At 37.7% G+C, this 18,646-nt stretch overlaps 1 protein-coding gene across 7 annotated transcripts in view; it reads right to left on the reverse strand.

The window, feature by feature from the left end:
• Positions 1-2,553: 2,553 nt before the first annotated feature.
• FNDC3A (fibronectin type III domain containing 3A) overlaps positions 2,554-18,646 on the reverse strand; it is a 143,367-nt gene continuing 127,274 nt past the window's right edge. For 6 of the 7 annotated variants that reach the window (XM_027064810.2, XM_027064811.2, XM_053215286.1 and 3 more), the window contains 6 exons: positions 18,138-18,287; positions 17,753-18,036; positions 17,440-17,652; positions 14,758-14,924; positions 12,561-12,688; positions 2,554-5,071 (listed from right to left, as the gene is read on the reverse strand). In XM_027064810.2, coding sequence (XP_026920611.1) covers positions 4,757-5,071; positions 12,561-12,688; positions 14,758-14,924; positions 17,440-17,652; positions 17,753-18,036; positions 18,138-18,287 — 1,257 coding nt within the window. In that variant the 3' untranslated portion in view covers positions 2,554-4,756. The remainder of the gene's footprint in view (positions 5,072-12,560; positions 12,689-14,757; positions 14,925-17,439; positions 17,653-17,752; positions 18,037-18,137; positions 18,288-18,646) is intronic. The other variant, XM_027064815.2, reaches the window with a different exon arrangement.

Here is an 18,646-nt window from a genome sequence, read left to right on the forward strand (position 1 = left end):
GCTGCACACATTCCTGTCATGCTGTGACTGGTGCTGTAGCCATTTTCTCTTGGTCCTTGTTTCTCAAGAGAGACAGGCTCACCATGGTGATGATTATCAAGGGCGGTGGTGGAGAGGGAGCAAGTCCCTGTGAAGGGTGACTAGGAAGAAGGTATAGGACTTGGGGAAAACCCTCCTGGAGATTCCAGTACCCCTTTCTCAGCCCCAGTCGACAGTCCCTGGTCAAGAATGACCATTCTGGCTCCCATGATGCAGCAGCTCCCTCTGGGCCCAGTTAGACTCCCCTTGCCATGCTCTGTCTGCCATGCTGTGGTTGGTGGCATCTTCTGCATCCATCAGCCACAGGAGCACACCTAGCTGTCTCAATGATGCCACATCCGGACTTAGAGAGCTAAGCAGCCCCTACTTGAAGTGTCGTACTACCCTCAAAGCTAAGGAGGTGGTGACACATAAGCCCCGTGTCTCTGTCTCTGGCCCACATAATAGCAAAAACCTCAACATGTTAAGGGGAAACTATAAACCTTGTTTATGATGCAACTGCTTTGAATTGCAACATCTGGGAAGACCTACAAGCACTACCTCTGAGTACTCTTCTCCTGCCTTCCCTTCTTCCAGTTTTTTCAAAACACCAGCTGCCCTTCATGGTTCAGTTGGGCCCAGTCAGAATGCCCCACAGTGGCCATGTCCTACAATAAGGAATACTCACCTAAAGTAACAAGGAAACATTTCTGGGCACCCTCGTCCCTATATTCATCTTCTAGGGGGACGGAGTTGTTATCGCTGGCTGTTTTTACCTCTTGGGGGGGGCTGAATAGGCATAACTTTCTGTCTTAGGAACTAGGAATATGAATGTTCTTACTCTGTTTACAGGGAATGGAATAGAGATAGAAGGAAGTCTATCTTTGGGGAAGATATTCTGTGCAGGGGGCAGTGTGAGGGCTTTCCTCAGGGAACCTTGCTGAGAGATGGAGGGTGTGCAAACTAGGGTCAGAGCTCACCACTCGGGGGGTAGAGACCACCACCTAGAGGGTGAACCGGGGCAAGTTACTTAATATCTCTGAGGCTCCGACTCCTCATCTGTAAATAGGGGTGTCAGTACTGGGACCACTTCACTGAGTTGTTCCAGCAAGAAAATATAAAGCCTTAGCCCAGTGTCTGGCATGTCGCAATCTCTCTATAACCATTAGTTATTATTAATCACAGTAATAACGAAAGAGGATTCCCTTGGATCCAGATGAACCCCTATCTTCTTCTTTCTTTGGTCAAATCGCATGCTTTCTGACGCCACACCTGTGCCCCTGCTCTTAGTTCTCCTTCCATTGCTTTCTGTTGAAAGCCTAATCCATTTGCCTTTCCAGGGCAAAATGTTGCTATTTCTAGGTCAGGTTTCCCAAGCCCTTCAGTGGGATGTGTGTGTTGTCTCTGATGCCCTCAGAACTCTTGTTAGCTCCCTGAGACCCGGACACATCGGGATGAGGCATAGTGAGCAAGCAGACTGTTGCCTCACGGGAGACCTGTCCCGCTGCTACAGGCTCTTGCGCCAGCGCAGGTGGCTGGGGGTGGGCCCACTATAAAGGGGCAGGTGGGGTGCGTGGTCAGTGCAGGACACATTATGCTGCCTGAATTAACAGCCTCCAAAGACCAGTGCCCTGACATCTCACACATTTGTTTCTTGCTCTCCAAGAGCCTGTCTCGAGTGTGGGGGACAGTCTAGAGGTGTTACCTCTATTTGGTGGCTCACTGTTCTAGGCTGCTTCAGTCATATGGCCTCTCCATATGATGCTCCCATCATCTCTAAGGCAGGGGAAGAGAGAAAATGAAATGCTTCTGCCTGAAAGTGACTGTGCCAGCTGTAAGCTGCAGTGTCCGGGCTCCAAATCCACCCTCGTGGGGTCCCGTAAACTAGTCATCTCCTTGGCCCACCTGCTCCCTGTTAGGCTTGTCAGCAGAGGGGCCGGAGGGCAGGGGAAGAAGACACTTGCTCCTTCCTGTTCCAGTTTCTTTCAGTGTCATCACACAATGGCTCTGTGTCCTGCCAGCAGCACTGGCTTCAGTCTCCAGCTCCTTTGGACACAAGCAGAAGCCCCACCAGCAGCAGTCAGGCAGCCGCTCCTCCTCAGAGGTCTGGCTCCCACTTCCTGGGGGCTCCTCCTCTAACCTCGTAGGTTCTGATACCCTCAACATCTTCCCTTTGCCTCCAGCCTAAAGAGTGGCAGCTTTTCCCAGCAGTTATTACCTCTGTGTCACCTGTTTGCTTTTACAGTCCTCTAACACTTGTTACACGGATGCCCAATGTTAAATGATCCTTATTAAATACCTAGTGCAGCATCTGTTCTCCTGACTGAACCCTGATGAATACAGAGGTGAATGTCTTTTCTGCTTCTGTTTCATTGGCCAGAAGTCACCTGGCCTCTTCCAACCTCAGCGGTATGGGGGTGGGGGTGGGGGCGTGCCCTGAAGGAGAAGAACCAATATTTGGCCAAGGATTTTGTTTTGGCATTCAAACTATGTGGCAGCAATGTAATGAGTGTTTATGAATACAATAAACATATCTCAAAAAAGAATGATACAACTTTTATTTTCCATGGATTTTAAAGACACTTTTGCTACATAGTTATGTATTTTTATGAGATTATATTTTTTCATTTGTATGAAGTTCAACCTTATACAATTTTAAGGTGATATGTTTGGTAGTGTATCTATAATCTTTAAAAAGTTTAGAGTTTTTGGAATGTACAGTATATGAGGTAAAATCAAGATTACATTAAAAATTGTTTTCTCCTCTGCACTGATTTTGCAGCGAGGCTCAAATGGCAAGTACACTATTAAATGACATTTACTATCAAAAATAGGAGTTCATTTGAGTTACTATGAAAAACATAAGCCACTGTAACTGCCACAGTGGCATATTTTACCATTTTAGACATTCAACTATATAGAAATCTCTGGGCTATTACACTCAAACTCATTTGTACTGCCAAATGTGGCACTTTTAAGAAGTTTCTAGAAAATAATCGCAATCACTGTTGTTTTGGGGGAAAGTTAGCCTATACATGAGATTAAATTTAAATAAAATGTAAACATACAGCATATTATAGTGACAGATCATTCTTAACACTTGGAAAGGCCAAGTTTATCCATTTCTTTTTTGAACAAAGGTTAATGTTTTTTCTACAGCACAGATCATTTGACATAAAACAATTACAATACATGCCCATTTCTAATATAAGAGAAATTCTTCAGAGATCTTCAAAGCACAAAACATAGGTCCTGTTTTCAAAGACTGACAGAAGTGCTTAGTAATCACTAAAATGCTACCCTCAGCAACTAAAAATTAGTGATTCACTATCCTAAAATTCAAATAATAAATTAAAAAGGCTAGTTACAAGTGTTTTACAGATAACAGATGTGATAAAACAAGAATTTTAGATAGTTTCATTACAAACTATTATTACTGGCAGTCATTGACATCTATGCAAGATGTACAACGTGATACTTGACAAAATTCAATCTGATCATCCAATAACTCACAAATGCAAGCTCACAAAACATTAATGAATTATGCAATTGCAAAGTGCTCTAATGCAACATTAACCACATGCAATCAACAATTTGGAACAGTATCCAGACAGACATTACATTAAACATTAGTTTTTCAAGAAAGAAAGCAGCTTGAAGTTTACTGGTGCAAATTAATTTTGTCTTCAGATTTGGTGCCCCAAACAAAAAGGTTAGGTTTGATTATGAATTCTGATGGTGATGGCAGTAGTTATGGGAGAAGCAGCAAAACTTATGGGAGTTCTTCAAAATTAGCCTGTACCAGATACATGGAGTGAGTGTGTGTGTGTGTGTATTTTTACACTTGGTATGTATAGTTTATATATATGCCGTATATGTACGTGTGTATGTCCTTATACACACACATATAGTTCAAAGGCTCACAAAAACCAAATTAAGTAGGTTTGAAATTTCAGAGTTGAGTATGATTACTTTTTTAAAAGTATCTATAAGCCCTCTGTTCTCTTCCATGTTCTCAAGACTTGAACAGGTGCTTTTTAAGTAAACATTAAAATATTTTTAGGCCAAGTAAACTGTCTGTGCTTTATTTAAGTGACTTATCTGTGAATTCATGAATATATACTTGTAATGAAGAACTCCACATTTATCAAACAAGAAGTTTCTTTTTTTCATGCATATTCTTTCATCCAGTTTTTGTCTGCTAAGCCCCTCCAGTTATTCATCATAATCCCACTTACCAAATAATTAAGACAAATGAGGAGGTAGAAATATAGCACTAGATTGCTTTCACAGCATCAGACTTTAACATTTTTTTTTATAGCATGTTAGTGTAAATTTTCATCATTTTGAATTTTTCACTAGGTAATATCTTTAAAACAAACAGATCAGGTTGTCACTGTTACACTCATGCTGACTGGTCAATATACCAATTATATATTGTTGCCTCTTAGAAAATATGTTTTACAAGAAGGCATGTAAAAAAAAAAAAAGAAAAAGAAAAAAAAGGAAAGAAAAAAGTCCCAACCAAAAAACCAAAAATTGCTATTTCTGTGGCTTGCATTCTAATAAGGTGCCAGCCTCTACCTAATGATATAAGCATTGAAAATGGCAAAAAATGATGTATTATAGTCTCAATGCCAGTGCTAAATGCCACTGTTTTTGTAAAAGCAATACAGAAATAATTTTAGTACATGACAAAATAAAATGTAATACAGTATTAAAAAATAAAGTTATATTTTCACTTGATTACAAAGTACTGAATGATAAAGGCAATCAAAATGGAAAAGAAAGCAAACAGCACGAGGATGACTGCGGCACATTGCTCATCACTCAGCGCCCGCCGGGTCCTCGTGCTCTCCACAGTGTCTCTGTCGGTGCTGGCTGGTGGGTCAGTCCTCTGAGAGGTGAAGAGCACTGTTGTGCTGTAGGGACCTACTAGGTCCTGATGCCCCACAGGGTCATGGCACTGGCGAATGGCACACACACGGAAACGATATTCACAGTTCAGCTGAAGGCTTGAATACCGGAATGAAGAGTCGGGACCTTTGTAAATCTGTTAATAAGATGGTAAAGAAGGATTATGTGTGAAGGCTAGGCAGAAAACCTATTTTACAACTGGCTAGTTTTAGAAGTATTTCTGACATGAAAGCTAGTGAAATGCCACTCCTTTAAACTTTTTAATGACATTTAAAAAATACCTAACTTTACATTAAAGAGCTTATCCACCGTTTAAGGGCAAGAGAAACTGGAAAAGTGAGGATGTGACATCCATCCTCACAGAACTTACAGACCAGTTAAGGAGAGATTTACCTCCAAAGTAGCTACAGAACAAGCTAATTCAGCCCACAGGCACTTCCCTAGTTTCTTCAACTGTAAGAAGTCAAACTTTTGTGAAACCATTCCATGAAAGGAGAAACCATGCTCCTTCATTAGATCTTTGCAAAAGTGGTTTCTGTCAATTTCAAACATCTGCTGAAACGATGAATGAATGAATAAGGGGAACTTTCTATAGGTGTCTATGGCAAATTATTTCATAAACTTTAAGAAATCACTTACAAACACAGAATTGGATGTTAAAACTCAACTCCTCTGACCATCCCTTAGAAAGGAAAGAACAAGAATAGAATGCCATGGATTTTCAAGAGTGTGCTAATGATTCAGAGTGTTATCTACTGGAACTGATCACCCCTGGGTCCAAGCACTGTTTTGCTACTTCACACTCTATGTGATCTTAGACCAGTTACCTTAGTACAGTAAGCATATTATTATCTTGTATGGTAATTATAAGAGTGAAACAAGTATTTGTGAAAGCACTTAGCACAGTGCCCAGCACATAGCACATGTTCAATATATGGAAACTATTGGGGGTCCCTGGGTGGCTCAGTTGGTTAAGCATCTGACTTCAGCTCAGCTCAGGTCAGAATAGGATCTCACAGCTCGTGAGTTGGAGCCCTGTGTCAGGCATTCTTTCTGCCCCTCCCCTGCTTGCATTCTGTCTCTCTCAAAAATAAATACGCATTAAAAAAAAAACCAAACTATATGGAAGCTATCATTTCTACTAATGAGTTCCTTCCCTCATTCTATCAATGAGAAAACCAAGGCTCATTAGTGACTGCCCAACTGAGTTTTTCCAGCTAGTTGGTGGGCTGTAAGTTGGATCAACCCAAACCTGAGGTAGCATTCTTTCAAGCAATTTTAGCTGCCTCATTTGTATCTATGTTGCAAATCTAATTTTTACGTATTGATTTGCTTCCAAAGGAGCAAGGTAAGAGCTTTGTCTCATTTTGTGTCTTTGGAATCCAGCACGTAATAGGTAAAGGACGCTAGATTAGTGAATTATTGACCATGTATACGTCAAAATGTATCAGTGGATGCTGCGAATATATAAAGGAGCTTTTACTGAAGGAAGTAAGACTTAGATGATGAAGCAAAGAAAATGATAAATATACATTAGTTCTGAGGATGCAGATGAGCAATACAAGGGGTGTAAATGTAGTAATGTTCATGTCTGGACTGTGCTAAAAGGAGTAACGTCAGTAAATCAGAAGACAGTATTAGAAAGCAGTGTCAAAAAGTACACATACGATGAGCCCAAAATAGTAAAAATAAAAAAATATGTATTTGTCATATGTATATAATGGGTGGCATTTATTTATCTTTAAAATTTTCTTTACTTTCCATTTGTCTCCAAATGGGCATGGTAATATAGTTACAGGAAAAAATTCAACAAATGGTATGAGGGTGATAGGTGAAGAGATTTGACAGACAGGAGGAATATGTTCAGAACACTAGTTGGAAACTGTGGCATTTATCTGTCTATCTATCTATCTACGTGATATTTAAACAGTGTTTGAGGACTCTTAATCATAAAGCTGAATGAGGGATTGAAGGAGCTGGGCAGGATAGGGGCTCTTGTATGAAAACACAGGGATAGGAGGTGTTAGTATAGTTTTTATGGATCACTTTTAGAAATGATTTTTATTTGAATAAGTTGGCAGGCAAAAAAAAAATTCTTTCAAGGGTTCAAAAAAGCTTGGGGACCAAAACTATGTTAGTATTTTTGACAATGATGAAGTGAAGAGTTTGGAGAGGAGAGATTGGGAGGAAAGATAATGAGGTCAAGTTTTCAATTTTGTGTTTCAGATGTTAGAAGGATATCTAAACAAAGAGCCATCTTATAGGTGACTGCAGATAGAGGACTGAAGAAAACAGATAAACTTGCTAAAGCTAATTTATAAAAATGTTCATATATCTAAGTGAAGCTATTCAAAACAAGACTGAAGCTTGAGATAAGGAGGGTTAGTTAGGTCTGAGACTGAGAAATAAAAATTACGATGAAAAACACCATTTCCAGTCCCCCAGTTCCTACTGACAAGGGAAGATTGTTGTGATCTTAGTAAACAGAAAAGGGCAAGTAAAACTCAAAAATTTGTAATTTTTGGCCTGTAGCTATTACTCACAGATGACTTATAATTACATACAGTTAAAATAAAACAAAAAAAGAGTTCTTTATATTTGCTATCAATAAACTATCCATTTTATAGGATAAGTATGGCAAATATTAATGCAGATTTACAGTTAAAATGGCAGGTAAGAGATTATGGTTTTCACTTTGCATTTTAATCGAGAAATGCATACTAAATTTAAGCTTATGATGTTTGTGCATGTTTAGCTGGCTAAGAACTTATGCCAATTGCAACAGAATTTTACAGGAAAATTTTTAAAGAATGTTTAGATTTTCATAAATTGGTATTTGTCCTTATTTTAGCTTTGTGAATATGTCACAGCATGAAGAAAATAACAATTGTAGAACAGGGGCCAATAAAAATGAAACCAGTTTCTCTCCGTATCTACATTCTAAAAGCCTATTTGGTTGGCTAGATGAATTCACCAAGTACTCATACAAAAATATAAAATAGTCCTTTGTTATTTTTTTAATTTTTTAATGTTTATTTTTGAGACAGGAGAGACAGAGCATAGCAGGGGAGGGGCAGAGAGAGAGGGAGACACAGAATCTGAAGCAGGCTCCATGCTCTGAGCTGTTAGTACAGACCCTGACGCGCGGCTCGAACTCACAAGCTGTGAGATCATGACCTGGGCCAAAGTCGGACGCTCAACCAACTAAGCCACCCAGGTACCCCAGTCCTTTGTTATCTTTTAAGGATGAGTGAACATTTTTACTATCTAAGATAACCACTTCTGAAGTTATCATTATAAAGGAACAATCTGTTTAACTATTTCAACTTTTTGTGGATGTTACACATCCACAATCTGATTTTATCCTGAGTAATATGCACAGTATATATTATTTATAGCAGTTAGTATTAGACAATGATTTTAACAATACATTGTTTTTAGGCCGAGTACAGACTTGTTTAAACCTTTCCTTATGGTTATTACGCATTTGATTACATTTAAAAGTAATTATTCCTTATGACACATAGTAAGGCATATGTTGCCATGTAATTTGTTACATATTGTCATGTCACCCTCTGTAATCTGTGAATAATACTATTGCAGATACTTATTTCGTAGTGATCAATACATAAAGAGAACAGTAAAAACCCCTTAAAACTAATGAATGTAGACAGCCACATAGCTCGTCTGTATCCTTCCCCTCTCTTATTGCTGAGGGAGTTATAAGTGAACTTGGAGATTCCAGAGCAGTTAAGTTTATTGTGCATAAGTACCACTTAGAACTTAAACAAACAAACAAACAAACAACAACAAAAAAGGAAAACAATCACGGTCCCAGCTCTTATGACATTCAGGTTCATGAGGTCTGTATGCCACTCTGAGGAGCAGTTTTTGGGAATGTAAGTTCAGAAGTTAAAGAATAAAAGAAGTTGTACAGAATCCAACAGGCCACTGTCACAGCATCCATTCTCCCAACACTACCAACATTTTTGATGGGGTATCAAACTCTCCCTTATCCAATCCATGTATTGGGAGAAGCTGGCCTCATTAACTCCAGAGCAGGCCTCTGGTTGGCTTAAACCCTGAAACAGTCATTCATTCAGGAATGGCTTTGCAATCTAAGTGCTTTCTTTTCCCTGAATGTGAATGAGGGACAGTAAGTTCCTTATGGCTACGGGCAGCCACTGAAGACTATGAGAAAAACCATGCCCCTGACAACTTCATTGAGCTTCTGAATCACAGAATCCTGAAGCCTGCTTACCTTCAGGCATCTCCCTCAGAGGATTTACACTTGATTGCACCAGTCTGAGTTGGTTTTCCTGGTACTTGCAACATAATGAGCTGTGACACAAAAGTGTCTTAGGTACAGACTCCCAGGTTGGTTGATCTGTTGTGAAAGTGACTCTATTGTCCCCCAGTATTTTTTACTTCATCTTTTATACTACTCGAAATGTCATTTTGGTAAAAGAGCACTTACTTGCTTTTAAAAATGTATACACCTCTGAGGGGATTACAGAACCCGTAGATACTTGCCTTTGGTATGAATCTTCCCAAGCAAATAGTTTTTCTCCTAATGCCACTAAGGTCAGCTACCCTGTGTATATGGGAGTTATGATGTGTGTCAGACATGGAGGCACGAGTCAGAGGGAGAGTGTATTGTAGAGAACGGGGCAGTTTTAGGTGAGGTCCTACAGAAAGGGGCACCGAGTAGCAAGAAGGCAGCAAAGGGTTTTCTTAAAGCTGATCAAAGAGGGATGAAGAAAGGGAAGAATACAACAAAATCAATGTGTTTCTATTCTTCCCTTCTTTGTCCCAAACTTTTAAGTTTAGCCCAGCATCATAAGTACTTGCTGCCAGGCGAATTTGCTTCTAGACCCCCAATCCCAGCAATATTATAGGTTAAACAGATTTTTTATAAGCTCGTTTAGAAACTCAACCCGCAACTTATAAATAATAATCCCTTCTTAAAAACATCAGCTGTTCCTACTGCTGTGGAATAAGACCCACCAGGACCTGGCCTCTTTAGCCACATACTTCATTCTTGAGTCTTACTCAAGTCACACTTAAGTTCATGGTTCCTTCTAAGCTCACCAGTGCCGCCATGCCTCCTCTTACTTAAATGGCACTCCTTTTAGAAAATATTCCAGAAGTCCAGGTGGAATAAATCATTCCTTTTTGTAAAATAGGTTTTATCTTTATCATGACCTTTTATTTGTTTGGCTATGTAAAATGTCATGACTATAAAATTTTTGCTTGTTATATTCTAAACAACTTTCTTAAAATCAAAACAGTAACCTATTAGTACCATAACCACCCCCCATAATTCCTTAAACATAGTATTTAATTCATACGTATTGATTATCAAATAAATTTTATGTAAAATATTAAATTCCATGAATGAACCTGAAGTCTTAAAAAACCTTTCAAACTTTTGGAGTATAACTTGCCAATCAACATTTAAGAGATTCAGATAAGCATATATATGATGATGTTCTAAGGAAATCAGTATTTTAAGTTTTATAGCATGCTTACAATCTAAAGTAAGTGAAAGTGATGACAGGATTGATTTAGCTTTTAAGTTAAATTAGAATTAGTATTGCTGTTTCATGTAGTGGTATGTTTATTAAAATTCATATACTACTCAAATCTGGGGTCCCTATTTCCTTTAAAAATATAATGCAATTACATTTTTGTAATATTAATTTTGCTTCCTCCTTGGAAGGAAACCTGCTTATCTGTAAATTATATTCAAATCTGATTATAATGTCAATTGCAGATGGCTTAATAAAGAAAAACAATCATATGCCAAATTTAATCTGACTCTTTGTGGAGCCTTTTGTAATTTCACTTAAGAAACTGCACTTCTAAGGGCACGTGGGTAGCTCAATTAAGCGCTGGACTTCGGCCCAGGTCGTGATCTTACGGCTTGTTGAGTTTGAGCCCCACGCTGGGCTCTGTGCTGATAGCTCAGAGCCTGGAGCCTGCTTCAGATTCTGTGTCTCCCTTTCTCTCTCTGCCCCTCCCCTGCTCACACTCTCTTTCTCTCTCAAAAATAAACATTAAAAAATAAAAATAAAAAAATAAAAAAAAGAAATTGCACTTCTATACTTATAACTTGAAAGAAAAAATTAGATCTATATTGAAAAAATATTATGGGGTGCCTGGGTGGCTCAGTTGGTTAAGTGCCTGACTCTTGATTTCAGTTCAGGTCATGATCTCAGGGTTTGTGAGTTTGAGCCCCACGTTGGGTTCTGCATTGACAGCATGGAGCCTACTTGGAATTCTCTCTCTGCCCCTCCGCTGCTCGTGCTCTTTCTCAAAATAAATAAACTTTAAAGAAAAAAAGATAAATATTCTATTACTAATAGCTATAACAGTATGAGACTGAAATAAAACTGATGAATGACTAATTTTCTAGTGGGAAAAGAAAATACAAGACACTCAAAAGAAAACAACCTCACTTTTAAGAGCACTAAAAATAAAGAAGGTTGACACAGAAAAGGGAGAATCAGATGCAGTGTTTATAGAAATTAGGCTTTTGAGTTGCATAAAAACAACTTCTTTACAAAAGTTACAGTGGAAAAAAAAAAAAGTTACAGTGAACACTGGAAGCTTCCTACTTCATCTCATCGCTATTCATCATCTACCAGGAAGACATCTTTGAAATTTCTCAGCCATGTAGGTGACACTTCTGCTAGGCTTCCATAATGACTGAATATTGTCATATTTACAACACTGCATTATAATAATAATAATAACAGTAGTAGTAGTAATATGATGATGATGATGATGATGATGATGATGATGACGGAAGCCTCCCTAATGTCCTCTGCTTCTACCTGTGTCCCATTCTAGCCAAAATGACCTAGTGACTGATAATGTGACCACTCTGGTCAAAATCCTCCACTGGTTTCTCACTTTACATGGAGTGAAAGTCACAGTATGGCCTATAATGCCCTATGTGATCTTTATACCACTCACAGACCCCCTTTACCATTAACTACTTGACTTCATCTATTATTTTTCCCATTGCTCACACAACCCCATATTGGCCTCCTTGTTCATTAAACTTGACAAGCATGTTTTTGCACACCTACTGCTTCCTCTTCTTGGAACACTGTTCTCCCCATATTCACCTCCTTTGGGTCTCTGTTCCATTGTCACCTGATTGCCCTGTATGAAATAGTACTAGCTGTCTCTACCCGCAATGACAGCCTATTCCTGTTACCCAGTTTTATTTTTTCTCCACTGTACTTACCACTCTCTAAGATATACTGATATAGATTATATCTAATATAAGATACATTTGCCTTTAGTATCTCTTTTTCTACTGAATGTAAGCTCCACAGAGGCAAGAACTTTTTGTACAGCGTTATATATCCTGAGTGCCTGGCATACAGTTAAATACATTCTTGCCAAATCAATGAATAATCTGTTAAATATATAGTTCACACTTAAAATATCTTGAATCCTGAGATACTGTGTAGTTATAATCTTTGGAACACGGTAAGTACTAAATAAATGTTTTTAAATTAGAAGATAAAGACAGTCAAATCTTGCATTGCCAAGTGCATTAAAATGAGAAATAAAAATAAGTATCCACAGAATTACATTTTAGCACATACCTGTTTAAATTCTGAATCTTTTCCCAACATAACTTGAAGACTGTAAATAACTGGATCACCTTTCATTGGCTGTAAACACTCCCATGTAAGTTCACAAATGTGATCATTTACTTTCTCTATTTTGGGAGCTGTAGAGAACAAATACAAATAAAATCTACTCTACTTGATTTTTAATTTGGCACATCACACAGACACTCGTTTTAACCAAAATCAACAAACATTTAAAACCCAGTTATATATACTTGAAATAAATATCAATGAATTTTTGAAATTTGCAGAGAAATGGTTAATGTTCCATTCTTATTATCTCCAGGCCATATAATCTACGGGTGCCACAATGGCCAGACTGACTAAAGGATCTGTCAAGGGAAGCACTGTTTTCATTGAGCTAAAAGGCCAATAGAGAGGTTATGGCAATTCTAAAACAACGTCAATGATGCTTCTAAGGGCATAACTAGAACATGACATTTTGTAATTTAAGAAATCTTCTAAGAGGGTAAGTTGAAAAATACTCCTAGCTGCTTGACATAAGACTGTTTCACTCCATGTTGGGATATAGAGGGTTAAAATCAGCAATCTTCTTAAGGTTAGTACACACTAAACTGGATGAGAGAACAGAAAAATGACTCAGTAAAACTCCATCAACATTATTAGAAAGTTTGTCAAGAACAGTCCTGCTAACTATGGATCTGCTTAATAAATGACATATTTCAAGTACATGATCCAGGAAACTGTACTAGAAATCTGTGTGATTTGTCCTCTGTGTGAGGAATGTTAGTGATTTTGGCTAAATACACAAAATGTAATCCTTGCCAGGGTCATTTTATTTTTTAAAGGTTTATTTTGAGAGAGAGAGAGACAGAGAATATGAATGAGCAAGCAGGGGAGGGGCAGACAGAGGGAGAGAGAAAACCATGCAGGCTCCATGCTGTCAGTGCAGAGCCAGAGACTGGGCTTGATCCCACAAATGGTGAGATTGTGACCTGAGCTGAAATCGAGTTGGATGCTCAACTGACGGAGCCACCCAGACGCCCCAGTCAGGGTCGTTTTAAAATAAGAACCCTTCTAGGAGTGCCTGGGTGGCTTAGTCAGTTGAGTGTCTGACTCTTGATTTCAGGTCAGGTCATGATCCCAGGGTCATAGGATCACCCACCCTGTTGAACTCTGCACTGAGTGTGGAACCTGCTTAAGATCCTCTCCCCTGCTCGCTCTCTATCTCTCAAAAAAAAAAAAAAAAAAAGAACCCATCTAAAAATTAATTTTAAAGATATCTGTACATACAACTGAAAGTGTGTAAATTAAGATTTAAAAGTTCAAGTTAACTAGGGGCACCTGGGTGGCTCAGTCAGTTGAGTGTCCGACTTCAGCTCAGGTCGTGATCTTGCAGTTTATGGGTTCAAGCTCTGTATCGAGCTCTGTGCCAACAGCTTGGAGCCTGCTTCAGATTCTGTGTTTCCCTCTCACTCTTTACCCTTCTCCTGCTTGTGCTGTCTCTCTCTCAAAAATGAATAAGCATTAAAAAAATAATTCAATTTAACTAAGAATGTATTTATGTTGTGCTTAACAGACAACCTGGCTCTCTCCCCGAAATATGAATGAATGAAATAGTAACAACTCAAAACAATTTGAGTTTGTGATTTTTTTTCTTTAAAAAATTTTTGTTTTAATATTTTTATTTGAGAGAGAGAGAGAAAGAGACAGTGCACAAGTGGTAGAGGGGCAGAGAGAGAAGGAGACACAGAATCTGAAGTAGGCTCTAGGCTGCAAGTTGTTGGCACAGAGCCTGATGCGGGGCTTGAACTCACGAGTTGTGAGATCTCGACCAGAGCTGAAGTCGGACACTTAACCGACTCGACTGAGCCACCCAGGTGCCCCTGTGACTTTTTTCCTTGGTAACAACAGCAGAAACATTAAATGACCCTATTAGAAAACCAGTATATCTATTCAGTTTAGTATTTTTATGCTAGATTATTAAAAATAGTGACAAAACCCAGTGCTCATCTGAGTATCAATGTGCTAGATAAAAGAGCTTCTATTCTGAGTAAAACTCTCAGTAGATAGGCTTGTCTATATAATTTTTTTTTATAATTTATGTTGGACACATATTGGACAATAAATTGCAATAATAGCACATAAAATTGTTTATGAACATCCATTTAAAATTTATTACTAAAAAAAATAATGATGTATAACTTACCTTTCAAGGCAGCTGGGACAGATTTTGGAGTAGTAAAAATATATTCTTGAGAGAGAGGACCTTCCCCTGCTTCATTACAAGCTTGAATACAGAATTTATAGGATGTTGACTCATTAAGTCTTTGTACTTTGTATGTATGACATGGACCTCTATATAAGGATACAAACCTAAAATGGAAATGACTCTTATTAAAAATAAACCTTGACTACACTACAAAAAATTTTTAAAAACTACTAAAAAAGTAGAGCTGGGACACTATTCAGAAGTATAAATTGCTCCTAGACATTAATGTCACTCCAAATAAATATTTTTTTCATCAAATGATGAAAATCATAGGATTGGTAAATTTCCTAATTTTGACATGGTTTCCTGAAAATTTATTGTTAAGTTTTGTATCCAATCATTGTTAACTTTTCAGGCTTCTGGTACAGTTTCGTTTCTGATTGCCATTTTTTAAAGATACATTTTTAGGGGCACCTGGGTGGCGCAGTTGGTTAAGCGTCCGACTTCAGCCAGGTCATGATCTCGCGGTCCGTGAGTTCGAGCCCCGCGTCAGGCTCTGGGCTGATGGCTCAGAGCCTGGGGCCTGTTTCCGATTCTGCGTCTCCCTCTCTCTCTGCCCCTCCCCCGTTCATGCTCTGTCTCTCTCTGTCCCAAAAATGAATAAACGTTGAAAAAAAAAATTTAAAGATACATTTTTAAAGATACTCAGAACATGACAATTTTCATTACAGTCTTAGGCATATAATTTATTATAAAAAAGAAAATCTTCAATTTCCAGGTATAATTTTAGATGACTGGTGATGTTTTCTAGAGATTTACATAGCAGTATGAAAGAATATAAAATTAGCCATAAATTATCCACCTGAACTGTTTGATGGGAAAGTTTAACATCATATATGTCACCTATAAGTTCAATGTTCCCCAATATTTTTGATTGGCTGTTTGAAAATTTTTGGACATTGGGGAATGAATAATGGAATGCTCACATAGTTCTAAAGAGTCTGAAAACTGCAGTCAAGGTTAAAAATGAAGAAATAGTTAATGACCTGAAGTAACAGTATTTCTAAGAAGCAGTAATTAGATAAGCCTGGCCTTTTTAGTCTCCCAATTTTTTTTTAAAGGATAGGGGAAAAAAAAGAGTTGCAACCACTATTGGAAAAGTGAAACAATGATAAAACCTGTAGTCAGGAAACAGCTGAAATAGCATTCTGATATTATCCCACAGCAAATGTAAGTAGTTGTGAGAAATCAAAGGTAAAGAGTATAACTAAAGATATTAAATTGATTTAATTTATTAAATTTATATAGTAAACTTACAACACCATAAAAGGTTTCTTAAATATATTTTCCACAGCCAGCAGCCATATTCACACCCTACAACTCTCCAGATGCTAAATATTAACTAACCTTAACATTCTGTAATAGAATACAGCCTAATAATAATGGAAATCTTTATTCTACTCCATTTCCAACAAACATTAATTAGATCCATTTCCAGGAAACCTTCTTGCATTACCCTAATGCAATGTAAATGCTAGAAAGGGAATGAAACTAATTTAAAGAATTCACCCAATGATAATAACATACATTAAAGATAAATGGCTTCACAGAAAATCTGTGGCAAAGAACCTCCTTCTAGAGATAGGGCTATACAAATGTACATAAAATTCTGCCAAGAACAAAGGCTGACTAACATTCATAGAGGCACAGAAAATGATCAGTACTGTTTGCTCTGTGTAATGCTCTTACTGGATATATAGTATGTTTAATTCTGTATGTTATTTTAAATGTAGAAGTCTTTCTGAGAGTACTTATGTACAATTACCATGAATATTCCATTACTGAATGTCTGATTAAGATACAAACACGTACAATACAAAAAACAAAGTGGGAAAACCTTGGGAAAAACTACTTCTAGTACTCTGAATCCATCAGGTATGCAAATTGTTTCTTATAAACTGAGTGAAAAGCAAAATTTGAATTCTTAAAATATTACAGTAACACTTGTATGGAGGATATATGGCATTATTTACATCGGATATAATGTCAGTAAACAGCCTCAGATTTGCATTTGAATAATTTATACTACAAATATTTTGAGTAACATAATTCAAATGCATGATTTAGTAGGACAGTATATGGCATGGATATAATGAAAATATAAAGGATGGCAGCATAGACAAGAACCTGAGTAGCGAGGGGACAGGCTAATAATCTGAGTCTAACCAAGATCTGACACTGAGGAAATGAACTGTACTGACTCAGTGTGAAGGTCCTGTGACAGGTGCGGAAGAAAGTGAGACATAACCTGTGCCCGCAAAGATCTCAGAGGGCTTACACCAATTAATCATGTACTATTAAAACTGCCTCTGCTGGAAATAAGTGTTGAAGAGCTGGTTTTGTAGCAAAGATTATGTTTCTTTTACATGAAAGAGTAAATGGGTTAGACAGCCAAAGAATAGCCAATTTAATTTTTCTCTCAGCATCCCGCTCACAAGCTACAAACGGGAAATCTTCATTATATCTTCTGGTGTTTTGAAAATAGCACACTTAAAATTATCTCTTATGAAAATTCTAACCTTGTTTTTGAAAATTTATTTTGTTTACCTCTACTTTTTATTGAAGTTTATACACTTAAGACCTAAGAAACTATATGAAGAACCAATTACAAACACCTACCTTCCATTCTTGTCCTCCATCTGAAGGTGGTACTGAATAGAATCTGTTGACAGTGATTTTGGGGTTCCTTCTCCCCACTTCAGCTTAAGGTTCTGGTGGCTGAAGGCAACACATTCTAGACGAGGTGGGTCAGGAGGGAGGGGCTTAGTTTTTAATTTTATCATGTGGCTGAAAGGACCAGCTCCAAGGCTATTCAAGGCTTGAATCCGTATTCTAAGTGCCACATTAAGGAAAAAAAAAATTCGGTTATGATTATTCTATTTAGAGTTTCTCTCTGGTCTAGGCAAAAATTAACATAGTTTTTAGAGTGTACCTGTATGTTGTATCTGGTTGCAAATTGTCTATAATATAGCTTGTAACCTTTCCCACTGCCAAGGGCTGTTTATCTCCAAAGTCGATGCTGTAGGCAAGGATTTCTGAACCATGGTCACAAGGCTTTTCCCAGCTTATTGCAAGGCATGTAGAAGGTGAATAATGAGGATTTTCTATATCATCATCACTTATTTCTTGAAGACAAGTCACAACAGCAGGAACTGATGGTGGAGTCACACAGGCTACTACTTCACTGAAAGGGCCTGCACCCACAACACTCAGAGCCTACAAATTAACAGAGCCCATAAGTTAAAAAAACATGACCATCAAAATGCTCACAGAACACAAAAATCTGGCTAGAGTAACAAAGCCCGGACCACCTTTACCTGGACTCTGCAATAATAGGTGGTTGCTGGTGAAAGTCCTTTTAATTCATAACTGAGACCAGGCCCACAGTAACACATCTGCATACTTCCTTCAACGCCTCCCCACTCCAATCGATATTCAGTGACATCTGTTCCGTTACTCAAAGGGATCTTTAAATTAAAAAGAGGAAAAGGTCTTAAGTGTTGACACTGATTAGTTTTTAGGCACAAATGTTCTTTACCTGCACATATTAAACTGAATTGCTTTTGAATTTCTTTGAAATGTTCAAGTGGGATTAAAACTGTTTAGTATTACATTTTTATTCATTAAGGTCACCTGAATTTAAGACTGATAAAAAAATATAACTTTGTTTTCAATTATAAGTATAAATATGACTAAATCACTTTAGAAAGAGAATTTTAAGGTAAATATACTTCAATATAATTCTATTAAGTAATATAAATGTTAAATCATGTAAGGACATTTTCTTTGTTAAATTTCAAAGGAAACTGAAAATTTAATTATCATT

This window comes from Acinonyx jubatus, chromosome A1 (genome assembly GCF_027475565.1).
Source record: "Acinonyx jubatus isolate Ajub_Pintada_27869175 chromosome A1, VMU_Ajub_asm_v1.0, whole genome shotgun sequence".
Classification (NCBI taxonomy): Eukaryota; Metazoa; Chordata; class Mammalia; order Carnivora; family Felidae; genus Acinonyx; species Acinonyx jubatus.